Source organism: Erpetoichthys calabaricus, chromosome 2, assembly GCF_900747795.2.
Source record: "Erpetoichthys calabaricus chromosome 2, fErpCal1.3, whole genome shotgun sequence".
In the NCBI taxonomy this organism is placed as follows: domain Eukaryota; kingdom Metazoa; phylum Chordata; class Cladistia; order Polypteriformes; family Polypteridae; genus Erpetoichthys; species Erpetoichthys calabaricus.
In genome coordinates this window covers 27,381,299-27,399,635 of record NC_041395.2, presented here as the reverse complement: position 1 = coordinate 27,399,635, position 18,337 = coordinate 27,381,299, and the positions used below count along the sequence as shown (strand labels likewise).

The following is an 18,337-nucleotide window of genomic DNA, read 5'->3' as shown; positions in this document are numbered from 1 at the left end:
AGATATATATGTGTGTGTGTGTATATGCTGAAGGCTGATAAAGGCTAAATGATTCTTCTTTTTTAAACATAACATTCTATGTTATATGTAGGCACATATACATTAAGTATAAAACAAACATATAAAGATAAACAAGCGTATCTTAAATTACACTTTACACATGTCTCATTGAAAAACACATGCATTTAATAGTTGACTGGACTACCAGTCTACAGTAAGTGACAAAACAGGGAGAATGTAAATCTTTAAGTCAGCAGCATCATGAATTTAAATTTTGATTTTATGTTGTATACAAAAATATATATATAAAAGACTATTATGAACTAATCAAAAATGAAAAGTTGTTCACTATAAAACTTTATCTAATCATTGAAAAAATATTGACAAATATTGCTGTAAAAATGTAAGATATATTGACCAGTCAGTCTTTATGTCCATTTCTTATGTATCAAGAGGTGCATTTATTTTACTGTATATAATTTTAGTACTCGTAAGAACAGCATAATTTTTAAATTTCCTTTGAATTCCCCATTACTGTCTTCTGCATTCTGCAATTTAAGGTGATTACCTCACTAAGGCCTCTTAAGAAATCACAGCCCTCACCATCAGTATGTATCCTGTATTTTTCTTTATTGGTACGTGTCTGACTTGCTGTTTAAGAATACAGTATACCTCCAGTTGGTAATTATGTGATTTGTATTCTGGAATTTTCTCTGTTCCTGTATATTCTATCATGATATCTCTGTTATCTACTCCTCAAGAAAAACTAAGCGGCCAGGAGAATGCAAGGCTTAAATGCTACAGGATATACTTTATATTATATAACATACCAGATTATGATACAGGATACGTAATGCAGCAGTGCTAACCTCTGTTGTCACCAACCAGCAAACATTCCTAAAACCTGCTTAATTCTGTTAAGGTTTGCTGAGTTATTCACTTTTAAAATAAAAGAAATAAAAATTATTTTGAGACGCTCCATTCCTAGTGACTCCCTTGTCAGCTACTGAGGGTTTAGTCTACCCAATATCAGTAAGAGAAAAATAAAATAAACTTTAACATGAATTTTGGTTTTGTAAAGCAGCCCATAGTGGATGCAATATAACAATAGAAAATCAAAGCAAAAGAGAACAAATATAAAGGAATCAGTAAAGATGCCTGTGACTAACAACTTAGGCTGGAGGCCTGGCTATGGCTGACATGGACTGGTTTTCTCTCCTGTATTGGTTTGCACCAAAAGCTATCAGTATAGGAAGCAACTCTGTGCAACACTTGACTGAATGCTGTAAGCAGTTTGAATGAAGATGGAAGGAAGATAAAGTAAAAGACTTTAAAAATAAGCAAACCAACACTTCTCCTTTTGCTTAATCAAGGGGAAAATATTCTTCGTTGGGACAAAGTAAATGTTTGGCATAGATATGTTTAACTAAATAATAATGCGCAAAAAAACCTCTTCAAATCACGGACAATGATTGTCTTTATTCTAACACAAACACAGGAGTCAGCCAATGAAATTGCATTTACTTTTATTATGGGATTTTCCCAAAACCCTTGAGGGACAATGCTTTCAAATTTAATGTCTGCAAATGCCCCTTGTGGCGATAATCACCGTCTAGCAAACACAGCTGGAGATGGGCCTCGTAAAAACGATAAGGAGAACCTATATTTAGTTCGAGCCAGCTAACAATGTGCTTCACCTTGAAGGCCCTCCATGACTCACTCAACAAAAAGTGTGAATCAGACAAACTCAGAGAGGTTCGCTGAGCTGGAATGTAACATGTTTTTAGTTTGTTTTTTTTTTTTTTTACATTTTTTGGCCTCCTGTTTGAAGCGGTTTAAGTTAAAAAATGGTCGACTCCAACTTAAAGAGATTGAGTGCCCAAAGCTGAAAAGGTCACAGGCCAACTGTGGTTTGAGAGCAGGAGGTTTTATCTTTTTAATCAATGAGGCCAGAAAAGTTGCAGGATATTTCAAATGTTGACTACAACATAAAATGAACAAAGGTATTGAATGCAAAAATAATAAGCTAGGACATATGACATACAGTGGTGGAAATAAGTATTTGATCCCCTGCTGAATTTGTAAGTTTGCTCACTTACAAAGAAATGAACAGTCTCTGTTTTTTATTCATTTTAATGGAGAGAGACAGAATATCAACCAAACATCCAGAAATAAACACATTACATAAAAGTTATAAACTGATTTGCATGTCATTGAGAGAAATAAGTATTTGATCCCCTATAACCCAGCCAGAATCCTGGCTCTCACAGATTGACTCTGATTGTAATCTATGTGCCACATGGGCACAATCAATCAATTACAGACACTCCCAGTTATTGGTTGTGGAGGGTCTAATTGTTTTTTTTATACTTCTTAAATATAATGAATGAATGAAGTACCTAGCATAGAATTAAAAATCTGCAATACGTTAAAGTTCACCTATACTCCAGCTTGTGTGCAACTCAGCTGTCCTTCAACTAACTATCAGCATCCATACCACCTGCAATACAGAAGAGGTGATCCACCTGAAGTTAAGTATGGTTGGGCTCAGCCAGTACTTGGAAGGAAGGTCATTTAAGAAAAGCTAGGATTGCTGCTGGAAGAGGTATTGGTGAGGCCAGCAGGGTGTGTGTGAAAATACACCTAGAAAATGCTGAACTGAGAGCAGCAATATATAACAGGAAAGAGCGGAAGGTGCCACTGCATAAAGACCATGTCACATCACGCGACTTTTCAGTCATAGCTTTCATTTACATAATGTGATTCATTAAGAAAGGTGCTATTTTAATATTAAAGGCTGATGTCCGTGTACATAAATTATTAAAGTGGACACAACCATTAAATACTGTATTAATTTAAATGAGCACTTAACAGTACAGAAAGGAGCTATATACAACAAACACTGCTGGTTTACACTTGTTGCTTTGTTTGAGTTTAGAATGAATGAAATATACAAGCAAAGACCACACAGCTGGGTACTTGTAAAATGTCACAGTACTCCAACTCTGAAAGGTGCTATATAAGTAAAAGGCTTTTAGCTTATGTGTATTACTGTGACTGGATTAAGACAAAAGAAAAATAAAATGAAACAACTGTAAATTAGTGGTGTACTAGTCAAACACTTTAAGGAATCATTTACAATTGAAATGCACATTATATGATGAAGCAGGTCTTTTTGTTTGTTATCATTTGCCATCAACTACGCCAGAAATGTAGGTAGTGCAAATATAGGTAGGGATGACGGTGCAGCATGTGAATTAACAGAAAAAAAATAAAGGACCATCTACAAGTTTAAAACCTTTTAATCCAAGTATTGGGTCTCATGTGAAGCCTATTCCAACAGCATCTGGCTAAAGGCAGATGGGCTGTCAGTTTCTCTCAGGTCATGCTCAAACCCAGATGAGGGCTATTTAGAGCTGCCAAACAATGTCACCTGTACATCTCTGGCATTTGAGAGGATAAGGAACATGGTCACAGGACACACTTGCATACATTGGACCAGGTTAACCAAAGATTTTTATATGTGGAAGGAAAATCGGATGTCCCCTCAAAAAGTCTCACTCATATATGGAGAACATGCAGATTCTACAGAGATACTGACTGGGACTGGAATATTAGTTCTATTCATTTTATTGTATAATGAGCAGCTTTCAACTGCTAATCTCAAGTCTCTGGTTCAATATGGTGTCACTAATTAACCTAACACCCAGGAATTCTGGGATGTGGGTGGGAAATGACAGTACCCAAAAGGAGAACAGGCAAACTCATCATCAATCAGGTTTGGATTGCCATTTCATTATCCATCCATCCATTTTCCAACCCGCTGAATCCAACACAGGGTCACGGGGGTCTGCTGGAGCCAATCCCAGCCAGCACAGGGCATAAGGCAGGAATCAATCCTGGGCAGGGTGCCAACCCACCGCAGGACACACACAAACACACCCACACACCAAGCACACACTAGGGCCAATTTAGAATCGCCAATCCACCTAACCTGCATGTCTTTGGACTGTGGGAGGAAACAGGAGCGCCCGGAGGAAACCCATGCAGACACGGGGAGAACATACAAACTCCACGCAGGGAGGACCCGGGAAGCGAACCCAGGACCCCAGGTCTCCCAACTGCGAGGCAGCAGCGCTACCCACTGCGCCACCGTGCCGCCCGCCATTTCATTATACTTATTGTAAATATAACATATAGTACAATGAAGAGTATTTGCTGTTAGTCCCAATTGAACCCAGGACTCTGGAGAAGTGTGTGGCCAGATTCTTTTCTGCCTTTTTTTCCTTCGTTTTTCAGCTTTTTCCACAATGTCTTATTGGTACTTGCCAGCCCTTGCTAATTGGGGATATTCTTCGGGCAGACCTCGTGTGCCTCTTATTAAAAAGCGTTTTCTTAGACTTTGAGACGTAAGCCTTTAAAGATATTGTATTAAAGTTCACTTTATGAAGGACTTAAATGTGCAGACAATGGGGCAAGTGCCTAATACCTTAATTGAAAGGAATTTGTGTCTCATCGTCTGAGATAAATGTGCTTGGCACACAATCAAAGGGAACTGAGTGAAACAAAAGGATTCCTTGGCTGTTGGACTGGCGCTTCTTGTCAAGGAATCAGCAGGCCCTCTCGGCGGCATGATCAGCAGAGCCATCTCACTTCACTTCAAAGAGGCGGCAAGGAGCACTTGATTAACTGAGCTTTATTGGCATGCTTGGTTGCCATTTCCAGCATAATCCGAGATTCCATTCTTGCACGTCCGGCTGCTTCCCGATTTCCACATTCATTCATGCAAATGCTGCCGTTTAAACCGAGTGCTCGTGACACCTGCCGATGGGGCCCGGACTCAGTGAACGCAGCATCTGCTGACTTCTTTAGTTAAAAAAAATCCCAGTTGAAGGAAAAATGCTGAGATTTTTTTTGTTTAAGTGCTTTAACCTTACAGCACAAGTCCAGGGATCAAACCCCAGCCTGTATGGAGTTTGAATGTTGTCCTGTGGTTTGAGTTGGATTTCTATGGATGCTGCTTTTACATCTATAACATCTTCCCAAATGGACTGATTGGCAAGTCTAAGCTGGCCCCATTTGGGTGTGTGTGGCCTGCAATGAAGCAGCATTACATACACCTCAGTTCCTATATTGTACCTGAAGCCTCCAGAAGAGGGTAAAGATGAGAAATTAATTAAGGGGGTTCAAAAACAGATAGGTGGCAAATTGCATGGTGGGGTAGATGTCACTGCAAAATTGGGGTCTTGGGTTCAATTCTCAGCTGTAGAGGGGGACAGACAGGGTTGACAGGCAGTCCCTTTTTTTGATGCCCTTGCAGTTCAGGTAAAGGTTAAAAGCTCCATTACTCATTTAGGGAATGGGAGTTCATTTTGTCTCGAATAAGCTTCTGCCTGTTGACTTGTGCTGATCAGTAAATTTTACCAAAGAGTTTTTCATATAGAATCTGTCAGGTTCACCTGTGACCTGGTTTGACAAACTTTTCCTTAAAGCTAGATGTACAGCCAGCTTTTTACCTGCAGTGCTTCATGATGCAAAGTGAGGCCAGCATGACATCACAGACCTGTAGCAGCTATAATGAATAGGGATGTCACTCCCCGATCTGCATTACCTGCCCAATCAGTATCGATGCCAGAACTTTAACCATGCTTCACCTGACACTTAACTGCACAATAGAATTTGTTTTATGCATAAATTAATTATTTAGGGCATTTGCATGAACATGTGATGTCACTACCCGATCACTACTCTAGTCAGATTTGTACCTCGTATGCACATATTCAAAAAAAATTGCAGTATTTTCATATGAGGGGTATATTAGCTGACCATAATGCAAATATTATGAAAATATTTAATTGCTCTTCATGGATTCATTGTACACTGTGTCTTCACTGCTGGATTAAGCATGTTATGCTATTTGCTATGTAGCGCTGATCAGGTAGTGGCAGGAACAGATACACAAGTTGATCCTTTGCATTACAAGTTCTTGTGGTGTAACCATAGTGACAGGAGCTGCAACTAATACCCACAGGAGGAGATGCAGACAGAGATAAAAGACTTGGAGTATAATTTTATCGCTAAGAGGCACGGTGGTGCAGTGGTTAGCACTGCTGCCTCACTGTTCAGGTTGCATGTTTGACTACATCAGTCGAGCAAAGTTGGCAGACACTTTCCTTGCCCTCTGGAACATTTAAAAGATGACTTTACCATTATAATCTACTCAGAACTAGTTCAGCTTCTCTTTTCCCATTGGCTTCAATGAGTTTAGCAGAGTTCTCCAAAATTCCTAAACGGTTTTGGTGAACTCAAGGTGAGGTGAATTCAGCTGGGTTTGCTCATCACTACTACTGACTCATGGCCTTTGGGTTGATGGCCAGCCTCACTGTATTAAGGTATGGGAACAAGGCATTAAGCCATTTCTCAATGGTGAAATTCATGGACTCTTTTGAGATTGTCAAGTGTAGTGAGGAGGCAGCGAGAATGAAAGAGTCTGCTGCTATGTAATGGATTATTTATTTATTTATATATAAAGAATTTTAAAAACAACATCAAGGCTGACCAAAGTGCTGTACAGTAAAACCCAACATATAAGACACACAATAACCAAAGGGTAAAAGAAACAGAAACACATAAGAGCTGGAGAAACTCATAATTCATAAGTACATAGATAGTCAACATCTCACAATGGGTCAAAGGCCAGGGAGTAAAAATGTGTTTTTAAATAAGATTTAAAGACAGCAAGTGAAGGAGCCTTCCTAACGTGCAATGGCAAATTGATCCAGAGTTTTGGAGCTGCAACTAAAAAAGCCGAATCACCTCTAAGTTTGCATTGTGCCTTAGGAACAAGTAAAAGCATCTGGTCTGCTAACCTGCAAGAGCGAGACGGTACATATAGTAGTTCTGACAGATAAAATGGGGCAAAACCGTTAAAGATTTAAAAACAAATACAAGAATCTTAAAATGGATTCAAAAACAAATTGGAAGCCAGTGAAGGGATGCCAAAATTTGGGAAATGTGCTCATGCTTGTTTGTTTCACGTAAAAATCGAACAGTGGCATTTGCACCAGCTGTAGGTGAGCAGTGGAGGCCTGGCTAATTCCAAAAACAAGCGCACTGCAGTAATCTAGACGAAAGGTTATAAAAGCATGTATCACTCTTTCAAGGTTGCATTTAGACAAAACTGGCTTGATTTTTGACAGCTGTCTCAACTGGAAAAAGCAAGATTTTACCACTGCGTTCACATGGCTATCAAGTTTTAAAGTAGAATCCATTTTCACACCTAAATTTGTGATCATGGATTTCTCATATTGAGCCACAGTGGAAAGGTTGATGCAGTGGGTCCCGCTGGTGCCATTGGAATAACCTCACAGTTTGGTTACTTGCTTGTTTCTGGGGAGAGAATTCCCTTTGGCTCAAACAAAACAACATGGGTGCATGGCCAGCCTCTCTGTACAATGATGTGTAAAGAGAAGTGATTTCTGGCAAGGTGTGAGAACATGTTATGACACAGTAATATTAAGACAAAAAATGCTTTATAGAATTTTAATACAAAAAAATGATAAAAAACAATTATGAGTAAAATATGTCACTGAAATTGTATTTAAAAATAATAATAGTGATTTGAGGAATGTTAATGCATAATTATAAACCTGCTTAGTTCAAGAGGTCACAGCCTGTCCCAGCACCATCAGGTACAGAGGAGTATCCAACCCTAGACAGTACAGCAGTACATTGCAGGGTCCACTCAACCACTTACTCACATTCACTGGGAAAATTTAAAATTTCAATTCAGTCTAAGCTGCAAGTCTTTAGAGACATAAAAAAAAATAAGAGTAGCAAGAAGAAAAGCAATGAGAACAAAGTAAAAACACCACATGTACTGCACAACAGCAGGGTGCAGGTTTCAAACCCGGGATACTGGATCCATGTGGGAGCAACATTAACTATTGTGCTTCTGTAACATTTGAAAATGGTAGGCTGGAAGGACTAGCACTATAAACCCAGGGACCATTTGAATGAATTTGAAAATGGAAGTACAGACAAAAAGAAAGGGGCTATTTCAAGCAAGAATCGTCATTTGAGTATAGTAAAGTGGCTGAGGGCTAGTACTGCTGACTCGCATCCTCTATTCAAATCTGCCTGGAATTTGCATAGTCCCCCAATGACTAATTTTATATATATTTATACTGTATATAGATAGATAGATAGATAGATAGATAGATAGATAGATAGATAGATAGATAGATAGATAGATAGATAGATAGATAGATAGATAGATAGATAGATAGATAGATAGATAGATAGATAGATAGATAGATAGATATCCCCATTCCATTTTAAAGATATATGACTGCTCTGCAATGGATTAATTGGTCATCCTGGATTCGGTCTTGCCTTACGCTCAGTACTGCCAGGTACACAAACTGACTTCCTACACCCCTGTTATGAGCAAATAAAATGTCTGGGGTGGAAAAAAGAATAGATATATGAGGGGGGTCTAAAAATTCTGGGGAAAAATGTATATACAACTTAACAGCAATTCCCTTTAAGTCACTGTGACGCACTATACTAATTCCTGTCATAACTGTCTCACCTCTTAACATCTGTTTGGCTAAATTGAAAAGGTTCAGCTCTGTCACTCTCTCTTCACAGCTCATACCTCTTAGTACCAAAAGCAACCTAGTTACTCTGGACTTTCTCTAGTGCTGGTATGCCTTTTTTGTAATATGGAGAGGAAAACTGTACACAGTACTCCAGATGAGGCCTCGCTAGTATGGTACATGCCTTAAGCCTGTCCTTCCTTGACTTGCACTCCACACATTGTGATATATAACTGAACACCCTGTTACCCTTCTTTATCACTTCTGTACACTGTCTTGATGTTGATAGTGATGAGTCCACAATGATTCCCAGGTCCTTTTCATAACATTTACCTTGAAGTTTCAAACCCAGTACAGCATTTTTATGACATGAGGACTGACACGAATGTATGTTTGTTCTTACTGCCCCAACATTAAGGGCAATGCTCTAGTTGTTCCAAAGCTATCACTAAAATTAGTACAACCCAATGAAACCCAGTACAACATCTTCATGAAGTAAGGACTGACATACAACTATTCAGTTGTTCTCCAGGTGCACTCAAGTCATATATAGTATCTCTCTAAGAATTGTGGAGTGGGGCACAGGTTTGGGACAACAATGCCATCATATTTTGAGAAGTTATAAAGAAGTGAATATACTGCTATCCATTTATAAAATTCCACTTTGCCCGATTTACAGGTGTAAAAATGCAGTGCCTCTGCAGACTGTATCAGGCTTAAGCCCAGAACATGTCCTTGGTGGGACGGCAATGTATTTCATGAAAGTTGTCACTCCAGTGGTTCCCTCCCAGAGTCCAAAGACATGCAGGATACGTGGACTGGCGATGCTAAATTGGCCCAAATGTGTGTATGTCTGTGTGTGTGTGGATGGACTGGCGCCCTGACCAGGGGTTTTTCCTGCTTCGCACCCTATGCATCGTGGGATACCCTCCAGCTTTCCTGTGACCATACTCAGTATAACGATGTAATGATGGTTCTCATCCACTTTGGGCCAGCTTCAAATCCATATTTGACCAAACATGGATGTGTTTTAAACATGAGTCCCTTAAGAAGTGTCATGGAGACATGTGCAAGATCATGATACAGTGCACAAGCTGTCAGTGGGATGCAGATCCTTAGAGCAGGGAGGAAGTAAGTTTAACTACTGTGGTGATTAATTATTAAAACAGTTTAACTAAAAGGGTGCTCCAAAATAGTGGAGAACTTCTTAATAAGTTTAATAAAATTTGTACTGAATTTGATTTGGTGTAGATCATATAAACAAAATACAATTAAATATGTACAACATAAGGACACTAGTACCCTCATTCCCCTACATCCCCACAAAGAACCTTTTTAAAACAAACACACTTGCTTGTCACATTTACCCTTGCATTTAGATGGCCTCAGATTCAAATTCAATCAAGATGCTGCACTTTATATATAAAAAAAAAAGAACACACGCAATTACACACTAACTTCGGTAGCAGGCTGGCTTGCATAGCTGTCATTCATTTGTTAACATTTATCCTCTTTTGACTTATATGGGCCTTCAGAGTCCAGAGATTCTCAAGGAGCCAGTGTGTGCACAATTAGATAAAGACAAGTTTGGAGAAGGCCTGACTCCCTCCAGGGAAAATGAGGGCTGGCTTTCTTTGAAAATTACTGCATGTTTTACAGCGTCACTTAAATGCCTGCCATGATCTCCACTCCGCCTTCTAGTTTCAACTGAGGGCTCTGGCCTTTCAATTCTGCTGGCTCCATCGGTTTTTACAACATGAAGCAGTCAAAAGGCAAGAAGAGTAAGGAGCCGGAGGAAGGCAAATTTCAGCTTTATCAGGTGGGGGGGTACAAGTAGAGGATCACCGAAAACAAAGGGCAGCCACAGCTGGAGCTGAATGGTGACACGCGGGCATAGAGGAGGACTGAAGGAATGTTAATTAAAACTTGCAAAAGTCTAACATCATTCAAAAAGACTTGAAAAAAAATGAAGCATGCAAAGAATCATCACTGGGTCAGATGCCAGCTACTGGACCAAGCTTATTTAAAGAGCGGGGAGGCCTTTTCATTGCAACCTCAGGTACAATTTAACATTAGAAAAGCACTAATAAAGATCACTAAGTAAACATCTACAGTTTGCATAGAGAAATGACAGCTGTGTTAAAAAATCAAAGGAGAAAGAGAGAGAGAGAGAGAGAGAGAGACAGACAGACAGAGAGACACAGAGAGAGAGAGAGCTTCAATAAACTGCCACCCTGTTCAGGAGGCTCCAGACCCTCATGACCCTGAACTGGATTAAGCAGTTAAGAGAATGTTCTATTAAAAGTAGGAAAAAAAGTAACAGATGTTTTTTAGCTCCAGTGTTTTGGGACTGGCCAGGACTGGACTTTATTTGTCACCTGATGGGAAATTTGTTTTTTTAAAGAATTTTTTTTTTTTAATAAATAAATACATACATAAATTGATTCATAAATATATAAAACACACACACACACACACAATATGGTCTGAACTTGCACCAGAATTACTAAAAAAGAGAAAACTTCTGACTTGACAGTCTTAGTGCATAATAATTGGTATTGGTATAAAGGAGTCCCCATAGTGTTTCTTGATACAGTGCTGTTGAATGATTCATTGGCTGAAAGTCCTCAGTGTGCCAGAGTGAAAATGTGCAGCATTGTTCATAATGGCACTCAGTTTTGTTTTCATTCTCTCCCTCACTACTAAATCCAGGGGGTCCAGAACACATCTCATAACTAAGCCTGTCCTTTTAATTAGCTTGAAAGAGGAATTGAAAATTAGCACACGATAAGCAGACAGGCAGACAGACACAATATATAACTTTGTGATCAGTTTTGTAAATTTTATCTATTGGACCTATAACAGTATGCCCCACATAGTAATGAATTTTATCAGCAAGATCAACAATTTATATTCCCCAATTCTTCACCACTGATGTACCAATCAAATTGTTCATGGTTTCCAAAGTCAATAAAAACACCAAAGACCATTACAATATGCTTATCTGAATTGGCAGGCACTAACTATTCTCAGACTGAGGTCAGAGTATCTTGTGTTCTCTAGATGTACTTTCTAGATTGAACAGCAAGTGAATTTAAAATATCCTGACCCTCCACAATAAAAGATTGTTATACCTTTTAAGTTCTTGATGTATGTATACTCCCGGGGATAGAAACAGAACTCATAATTCTATCAAAAGTATACTGAATTTCCCATTTATCTATCTGAGTGTCTAACTACACAGCTACAAAAAATTTGCTGCTACATATGATACCATCACTACTATTACTATTATTTACAGTTTACTACATCAGAGAAAATCTATATCATGACTCGTCACCTCACCTTTTAATTCCTCACATAAACTACTCTGAAAATCTGGTTTTATTCCATCAACAGTCTGCAAAATGAGTCCTGACAATACCAATATAGTCATTAATTATTTTTATTTAGTTTCCTTTCATGACATGCATCTAAAATTGAATTCCCTTAAGAAGTTGTGAAAATCACTACTGACATGTTGTTCACTAATATCGCAGCTGCTCATTCTAAATTTCCCAAAATAGTCTTAAACACCCAAAGGTACTGACCCCTTTAAATTTAATAATAGTAACAGTCAATGTCTTAATCAATAGGTTACTATAAGACAGAAAAGGTTCTATATAGAAATGAATGACAGAAACTAACAGGTAGACAGACCAGTAAGTGAAACAGACAGATGTGAAAAGAAGTAGTAGGTTAGTAGGTAGGTAGGTTAGTAAGTAAGTAAGTAAGTAAGTAAGTAGGTAGGTAGGTAGGTAGGTAGGTAGGTAGGTAGGTAGGTAGGAACCGGACTAGCAACCACATGACTTTCAGTCCTACTTCTTAGCCACTAGGACACACTGCTTAACCAATCCATTTCCTTCATCATATGACATTGAATCTAACTGTCTGAAATTGTGGGCCCACCCACAGAAGGTTTCACTGATCATAACCCATCATGTCTCCACTTCTAACACAGTTCATTAAGTTGCCTTGCATACCCCTACCAATCTCTTCTTCAGAATCTGTACTACTTTTGTACAGCATCCCACACATTGGTTTTGGTGAAGCAGGCCTTGTGTTCTGCAAAAAGTGTTAAATTACTGCTTCCTTTAATGAACATTGATTTCCACACTGCCTCCAGTAACAGTGAAGGGCTTTTCTGTTTCTGTTCATACAGACATGTCTGTATAGTAGGTTAACTGGTGACTATAAACTGGTCTGGTGTGAAAGAACTTGCATGTGTTATTGTACCCTGTGATGGACTGGCACCTTGTTCAAGACTGGTTCCTGTCTTATGCCCAATGCCAAGATACCTTTCACCTCCTACTCTGATGATGGGTTTATGGTTAGGTGGATGTACACTGTGGATATTACTATAAAGTAACTTTAGGGACTTTAGTTCATTTCTTGGCCAGGCCTAAAAAAATCCATCTTAAAAACTGGTCCAACAATAAATGTAGCAAGGTAAGTGTGCATCAATAATAACATATGTATCAAAATGGTACATTTTATATAATGAATGCAGCTTTAAAAATACAATACAGGAAACATTCAGGCAAACTTTCACATTTTTTGGTTGCTTCATCCAACAGTCAGTTATGGAAATATTTAGTAAACAAAAATGTGATAACAATAAGTTATATTCAAAAATGACAGTAGTAATAGAATGTAATTACATGTACTAGTTGACTATCCAGTATGCTTTTCGGAAATATTTTATAATGCTGTAGTTAAAAATTAAAGATAAAATACTCTTGTGGTGGCTTTCATACACATAATATTATAATTCAAGTGATGTGAAAATGGTATAGAGTGATGTGCTGTGAAAAGTTCTACAAGGTCTACAACTAATTGCAGTTTTGTTTTTTTTGTTTTTTTTAATAACAAATGTGATTGTAAAATGATTAAAAACCCCAATAACTACCCAACAGGTATTTAGTGCAGTAAATCCAATCCCCTCTTTTTCAGCCTTAGTATTAATACCACATCACTCAGTTAAACAAACTGATGGCCAAGTCATACTGTGTGGATTATAAAGTAAAATTGCCAAAGAAAAATAACAATAAAAAGAAAATGAAAAATAAAATCATGATCAATATTCTTCTATGAAAGAATACAATTATTTGAAAGGAATATTCCATCTAGATATTAGTTCAAGTCCAAACACAGTAATGACTTGGAAATGAACCAATTTATTGTACAGTTTAACAGACTTACCAAAGGTAACACTTATGTTAAAAGATTTACATATCAGTCTTAAAATACACTGAAGGAAAAGCAGCTTTTCAGACTTTAACCCCAATTCTTTGTCATATGTAATACTGCCAAGAAAATGTGCTAGGTATGGCACAAGCTAGGATTCTGCTCCGTCTTTCCTATTTGAAGACTACAGTGTGCTCCTTATTATATACCCGATAGCACTGATCTCCTGCCCATATATAAACTGCAATTCCTTTTCTAACCCCATGCTTTATATCACTTAGGGAACATGCAAAGCCACATGCGAGTAATCAGTTCAAACACCTTTTAGCTGCAGCTTGATAGCGTTTGCTCTTTACAATAAAAATGTGCAGATAATGCAACCGAGAGGAACAGGAGTTTATGCTGTAATGTAAATAAGGAGGATATGTTAGTTCAGTCTAGACTTACGGAGCAATGCTTACAGAATCTCTTTCCTCTTCCATTCATTTCCAAATAAGAGTCTTTTTGTGTGTGTGTGTTTCTCTACAAGTACCTTTTGTGAGTGTCCCCCAGAGAGTTTTGACTAAGTTGTACTGGTGATCCAAGCAGCTGCTAGTGTAGTAAACAGAAAAACACACAAAATATACAACTTGAAGTAACCACCCTCAAGGTAAATCTTTAAACAGCACACTAATTCATAATTGAAGTGCTGCACAGAATGTGTCTCTTTCTAAACACGAATCACTTGTCGAAAAGAAACACATCAGAAGCATGGACCACAGAAAGCACCTTCTACGGGGGAGGTGGTCACCTTAGGGCTCTGTTTCACTAGACACAGCATCAGTAGTGGTATCTGCCAGTATTATAATGGTGATCAAAAGTCATTCTAAGATGATTTACTAGAAAATTGTTACAAATCACAACTACTGTGTGTATTGGAATCAAAGCCTAAAATCAAAACTACCTCCTCATATTATGGACTTGAATGAATTTCTACTGATTTCATTTATTTTGTGATAAAACCAGTCATTAAAATTGTTAAAAATACTTCACGTGTTATTTTGATGCCATTTTGTTTCTTGCAAGTGCTGGCATTTTGGACTTAGCTTGTGCACAGCTGCTAGCCATGCTACCAAGTGAACAACCAGAGGTCACAACCCATGATGTCACAGAATAGAGGTTATAAAACTCAAGAGCGATGCACCACCCAATTATTGGATAGAAATCTAATAACTTTAAAAGTGTCTGTATTAAACTAATGTCACATTACATGACTTTTAGTTATTAGATATGTCAGACTTGTTGACTGTCATTGCCAGACCATGTCAATTCACATGGCTAAAAATCACAGGGCATGTCAAATTTAATGACAGCATACAAACTTTTCAGCATGGTCATGCTTTCCGCTTTTTGTGAAAACCAATAGAAGGATGCCTGATAAGGCTGGTGCTATATGAAGGGTCAGCAGGTAGGATAAGTTCAGAAGCAATTTCAGCTCTTTTTTCTTTTTTCCGTCCTATCATGGTATGAAAACAAGAGACAGAAGACAGATAACTTCTCTTCTGTTTGTAAGATTCTTAACACGTGTTCCTTATGCCTTACTGCATCATTCTATGCATTGTACTTCCAGATAACCATTCATTAGTCGTCAGCTCTCATGCCCACCAAGCTGCCCCTATGGCTAAAGACAAAATCAAGCCAATGTGAGCTGCAGACTAGTTGTACTGAGTCTCTGGGTATGTCATGTTATACAAATGGCCCTTTATTGGAGCACACTGATGCCCGTCTCCGACTTGCTAAAATTATGTAAATTAAGGTCACGACTGAAAATTGCTGGAAAGGTGGTCCAGTGTGACATATCCATTACGTTTAGTCATTTTGGTTTTAGAATTTGTGAATTGGTATTTTAACATCTTTGTTTAGTGATTTGGCTGCAACGAAAGAAAAGAAAGATTCATGGTTTTGGCCAATCCTCATTTTGTGATTTAAGTTTCATCTCTCAATCTCTATTTAAAAATTCTGTGCCTTTACCATCAAAAGGTATTACACTTTCTATAATATTTTCAAGAACAGCAGCTCAAGAACAGCAAATCAGCATATGCTTATACAAATAAATCATTAACTGGTAGAGCTTCATTCAATTTTATCGTGGATTAATTCTATACCATAATCTGTTTTTTTCATTTACTCATTTCTTTTATTTTGCATATAAAAAAGCATTGAGGGCTGATTGCTATTGTGAGTTTAGTAACAATAAGCAAGCAGACAATGGATTTGTCTCTTTCAGAAATCTTGGGATTTGCCATGATAAAAATGTAATGTAATTTAACCAGTTTTATTCTCAAATATACAGAGTGCAATGAAGTTCTTGTCTGAATACTAAAGCAACATGCACCACATCACCACTCTTCGATAACAGGATTCTCTTGGTGTAAGTTATGTAAAACATAATAACGTGGAATATGACCTCTCTGAAATGGTGGTAAACAGCTCTGCAAAGGGTGCCAGTGCATCACGGGACCCAGTTTATAGTCTTGAATGATGTAACTCGTAAGAAAGGAGAAATCATTTTTAAAATGTGCATACAAGGCTCACCTTGACTTAATTTCTTGTAAAAGTGAAATGTATTCTTGTTGGGTTCTTCCATATCAGAACACAACATGAAGAAAACAGCTCTAATTAAATGAGGCATCCATGTAAAATGCACACACACAACAGAAGACTAATAAGTAAAAACAGCTGGAGAGCAGAAAAGAGCAGGATGGGGAAAAACCCGCCAGCTTGCTGACTGACCACTTTGACCGAGGCCAGCAAGAGTAAAATTAAAGTACTCTCCACATTGCAATCAATTTTCAGAAAATAAAACCTTGTGCTATTTTACTATCAAGTAAATGAGGTCATTTAAGGAATTGCAAGCCTTCATTGTTTTTATTTGATAGATTCCCTAAAAATGATTGCTTTTAATCTCAGATGTATGAAGGTAGCCAATTTTGATTTTTTTGTCATCTTTACCCTGAGGGTTGTAAGCATTTAAAAAAAAAAAAAAAAAAGGAAAAAGAAAACCTAGTTTTCAAAAACTCTCCTTTTTTTGAAGTGCTTCTGGAGGGCCACATTTCATTTGCACAGCCTTGAAAATAACACTTCAAAGAACAAAGAAAAAAATAATAAAATATATTGACTGTTTTGATGTTTTGGCACTGGGGGGATTCTTTCTCCAAATTACAACTAGCTTATAATTAAGCAACTAAAAAGATGCTGGAAACGGTGATACAGCAAGTACTGAAGGCAAGTGACTCTCAGAGCAACTTACTGAAATGGCATTACATTCATGTATTATAAATCTCATCTTACTGTGAGATGTGCATGATGGGCGGCAGGGAGCTGTCACCCTCCAACTCCAGGTCGTCTCCAAAGCTGTTACTTCGGTGGATCGCTCCACTCTGATGAATGTCCAGGAATCCGGCATTCTTCTTAACTTGGAGCAGGAAAAATTCCAAGGAGAAAAGAACAAGAAATTAAAAATAAACAAACACATCAAGACAGATAGGTGTATATATAGTTCGATAAACAGACAGCAGACAAAGAGATACATAGATGTGAAAGTCACTATATAACAGGTGTACAGACACACAGCTAATATCATTTTTTTTAATTCACTAAATGAATAATAGAAAGGCAGAAAGACAGAGAGCTACATAAATACATAAATCTACTGAGAACTATTAGATAGATAGATAGATAGATAGATAGATAGATAGATAGATAGATAGATAGATAGATAGATAGATAGATAGATAGATAGATAGATAGATAGATAGATAGATAGATAGATAGATAGATAGTCACTATACAAGACAGACAGATAGATTCTAATGTTTCATGTATCTCTATTCTTTTGTCTGTAATATAGTTCTTAATATAGTACCTTTCATATCTATCTCTATTTCCATCTATGTTTAATATCCTTCATTTCAAAAGACTGATGGATAGAGAGACAGATAGAAAGGCACTATATCATAGACAAACCAGACAGATGCATAGATAGACAGACAAATATATAAGCCAACAAAAATTATGATGACTTATTATTTGACTGATGCCTTTATCCAAGAAGACTTACAACATCAGAAATACAATTGATTATATTTCTTTTGTTTTACAAAATGAAGCACAGGCACATGAAGTGACTGCCTCATGGTCAAACAGTGTCATTAGCGACATTTTCACCCACAACCTTAGGTTTTGAGGTCCAAAGACTTAACCACTATGCCACACTATTTATTTACATACATTTTATATGCACTATAGAAACAGAATAGCTATGCAGCTGAAAGGCTCCTAACTAAGCATGATATTACTTGTGGAAAGGTATCATATAGAGTTTTTTTTCAATCTATTAACATACCTGTACTCAGATTTTCAAAACTATATGGGAACAATTTTGCCACCGCTATGTACTCAATTAAATAATATATAAACCTCCAATTGTACTGTAGCACTGTACTTTTAAAACTCCTTCTAAAGGTGCTATG

General features: G+C 37.6%; 1 protein-coding gene across 2 annotated transcripts in view; it reads right to left on the bottom strand.

The window, feature by feature from the left end:
• The window catches only part of LOC114645711 (potassium voltage-gated channel subfamily KQT member 1-like), a 773,371-nt gene that overhangs the window by 488,253 nt on the left and 266,781 nt on the right, over positions 1 to 18,337 (bottom strand). For both annotated transcript variants that reach the window (XM_028793526.2, XM_028793527.2), the window contains one exon: positions 17,157 to 17,280. In XM_028793526.2, coding sequence (XP_028649359.1) covers positions 17,157 to 17,280 — 124 coding nt within the window. The remainder of the gene's footprint in view (positions 1 to 17,156; positions 17,281 to 18,337) is intronic.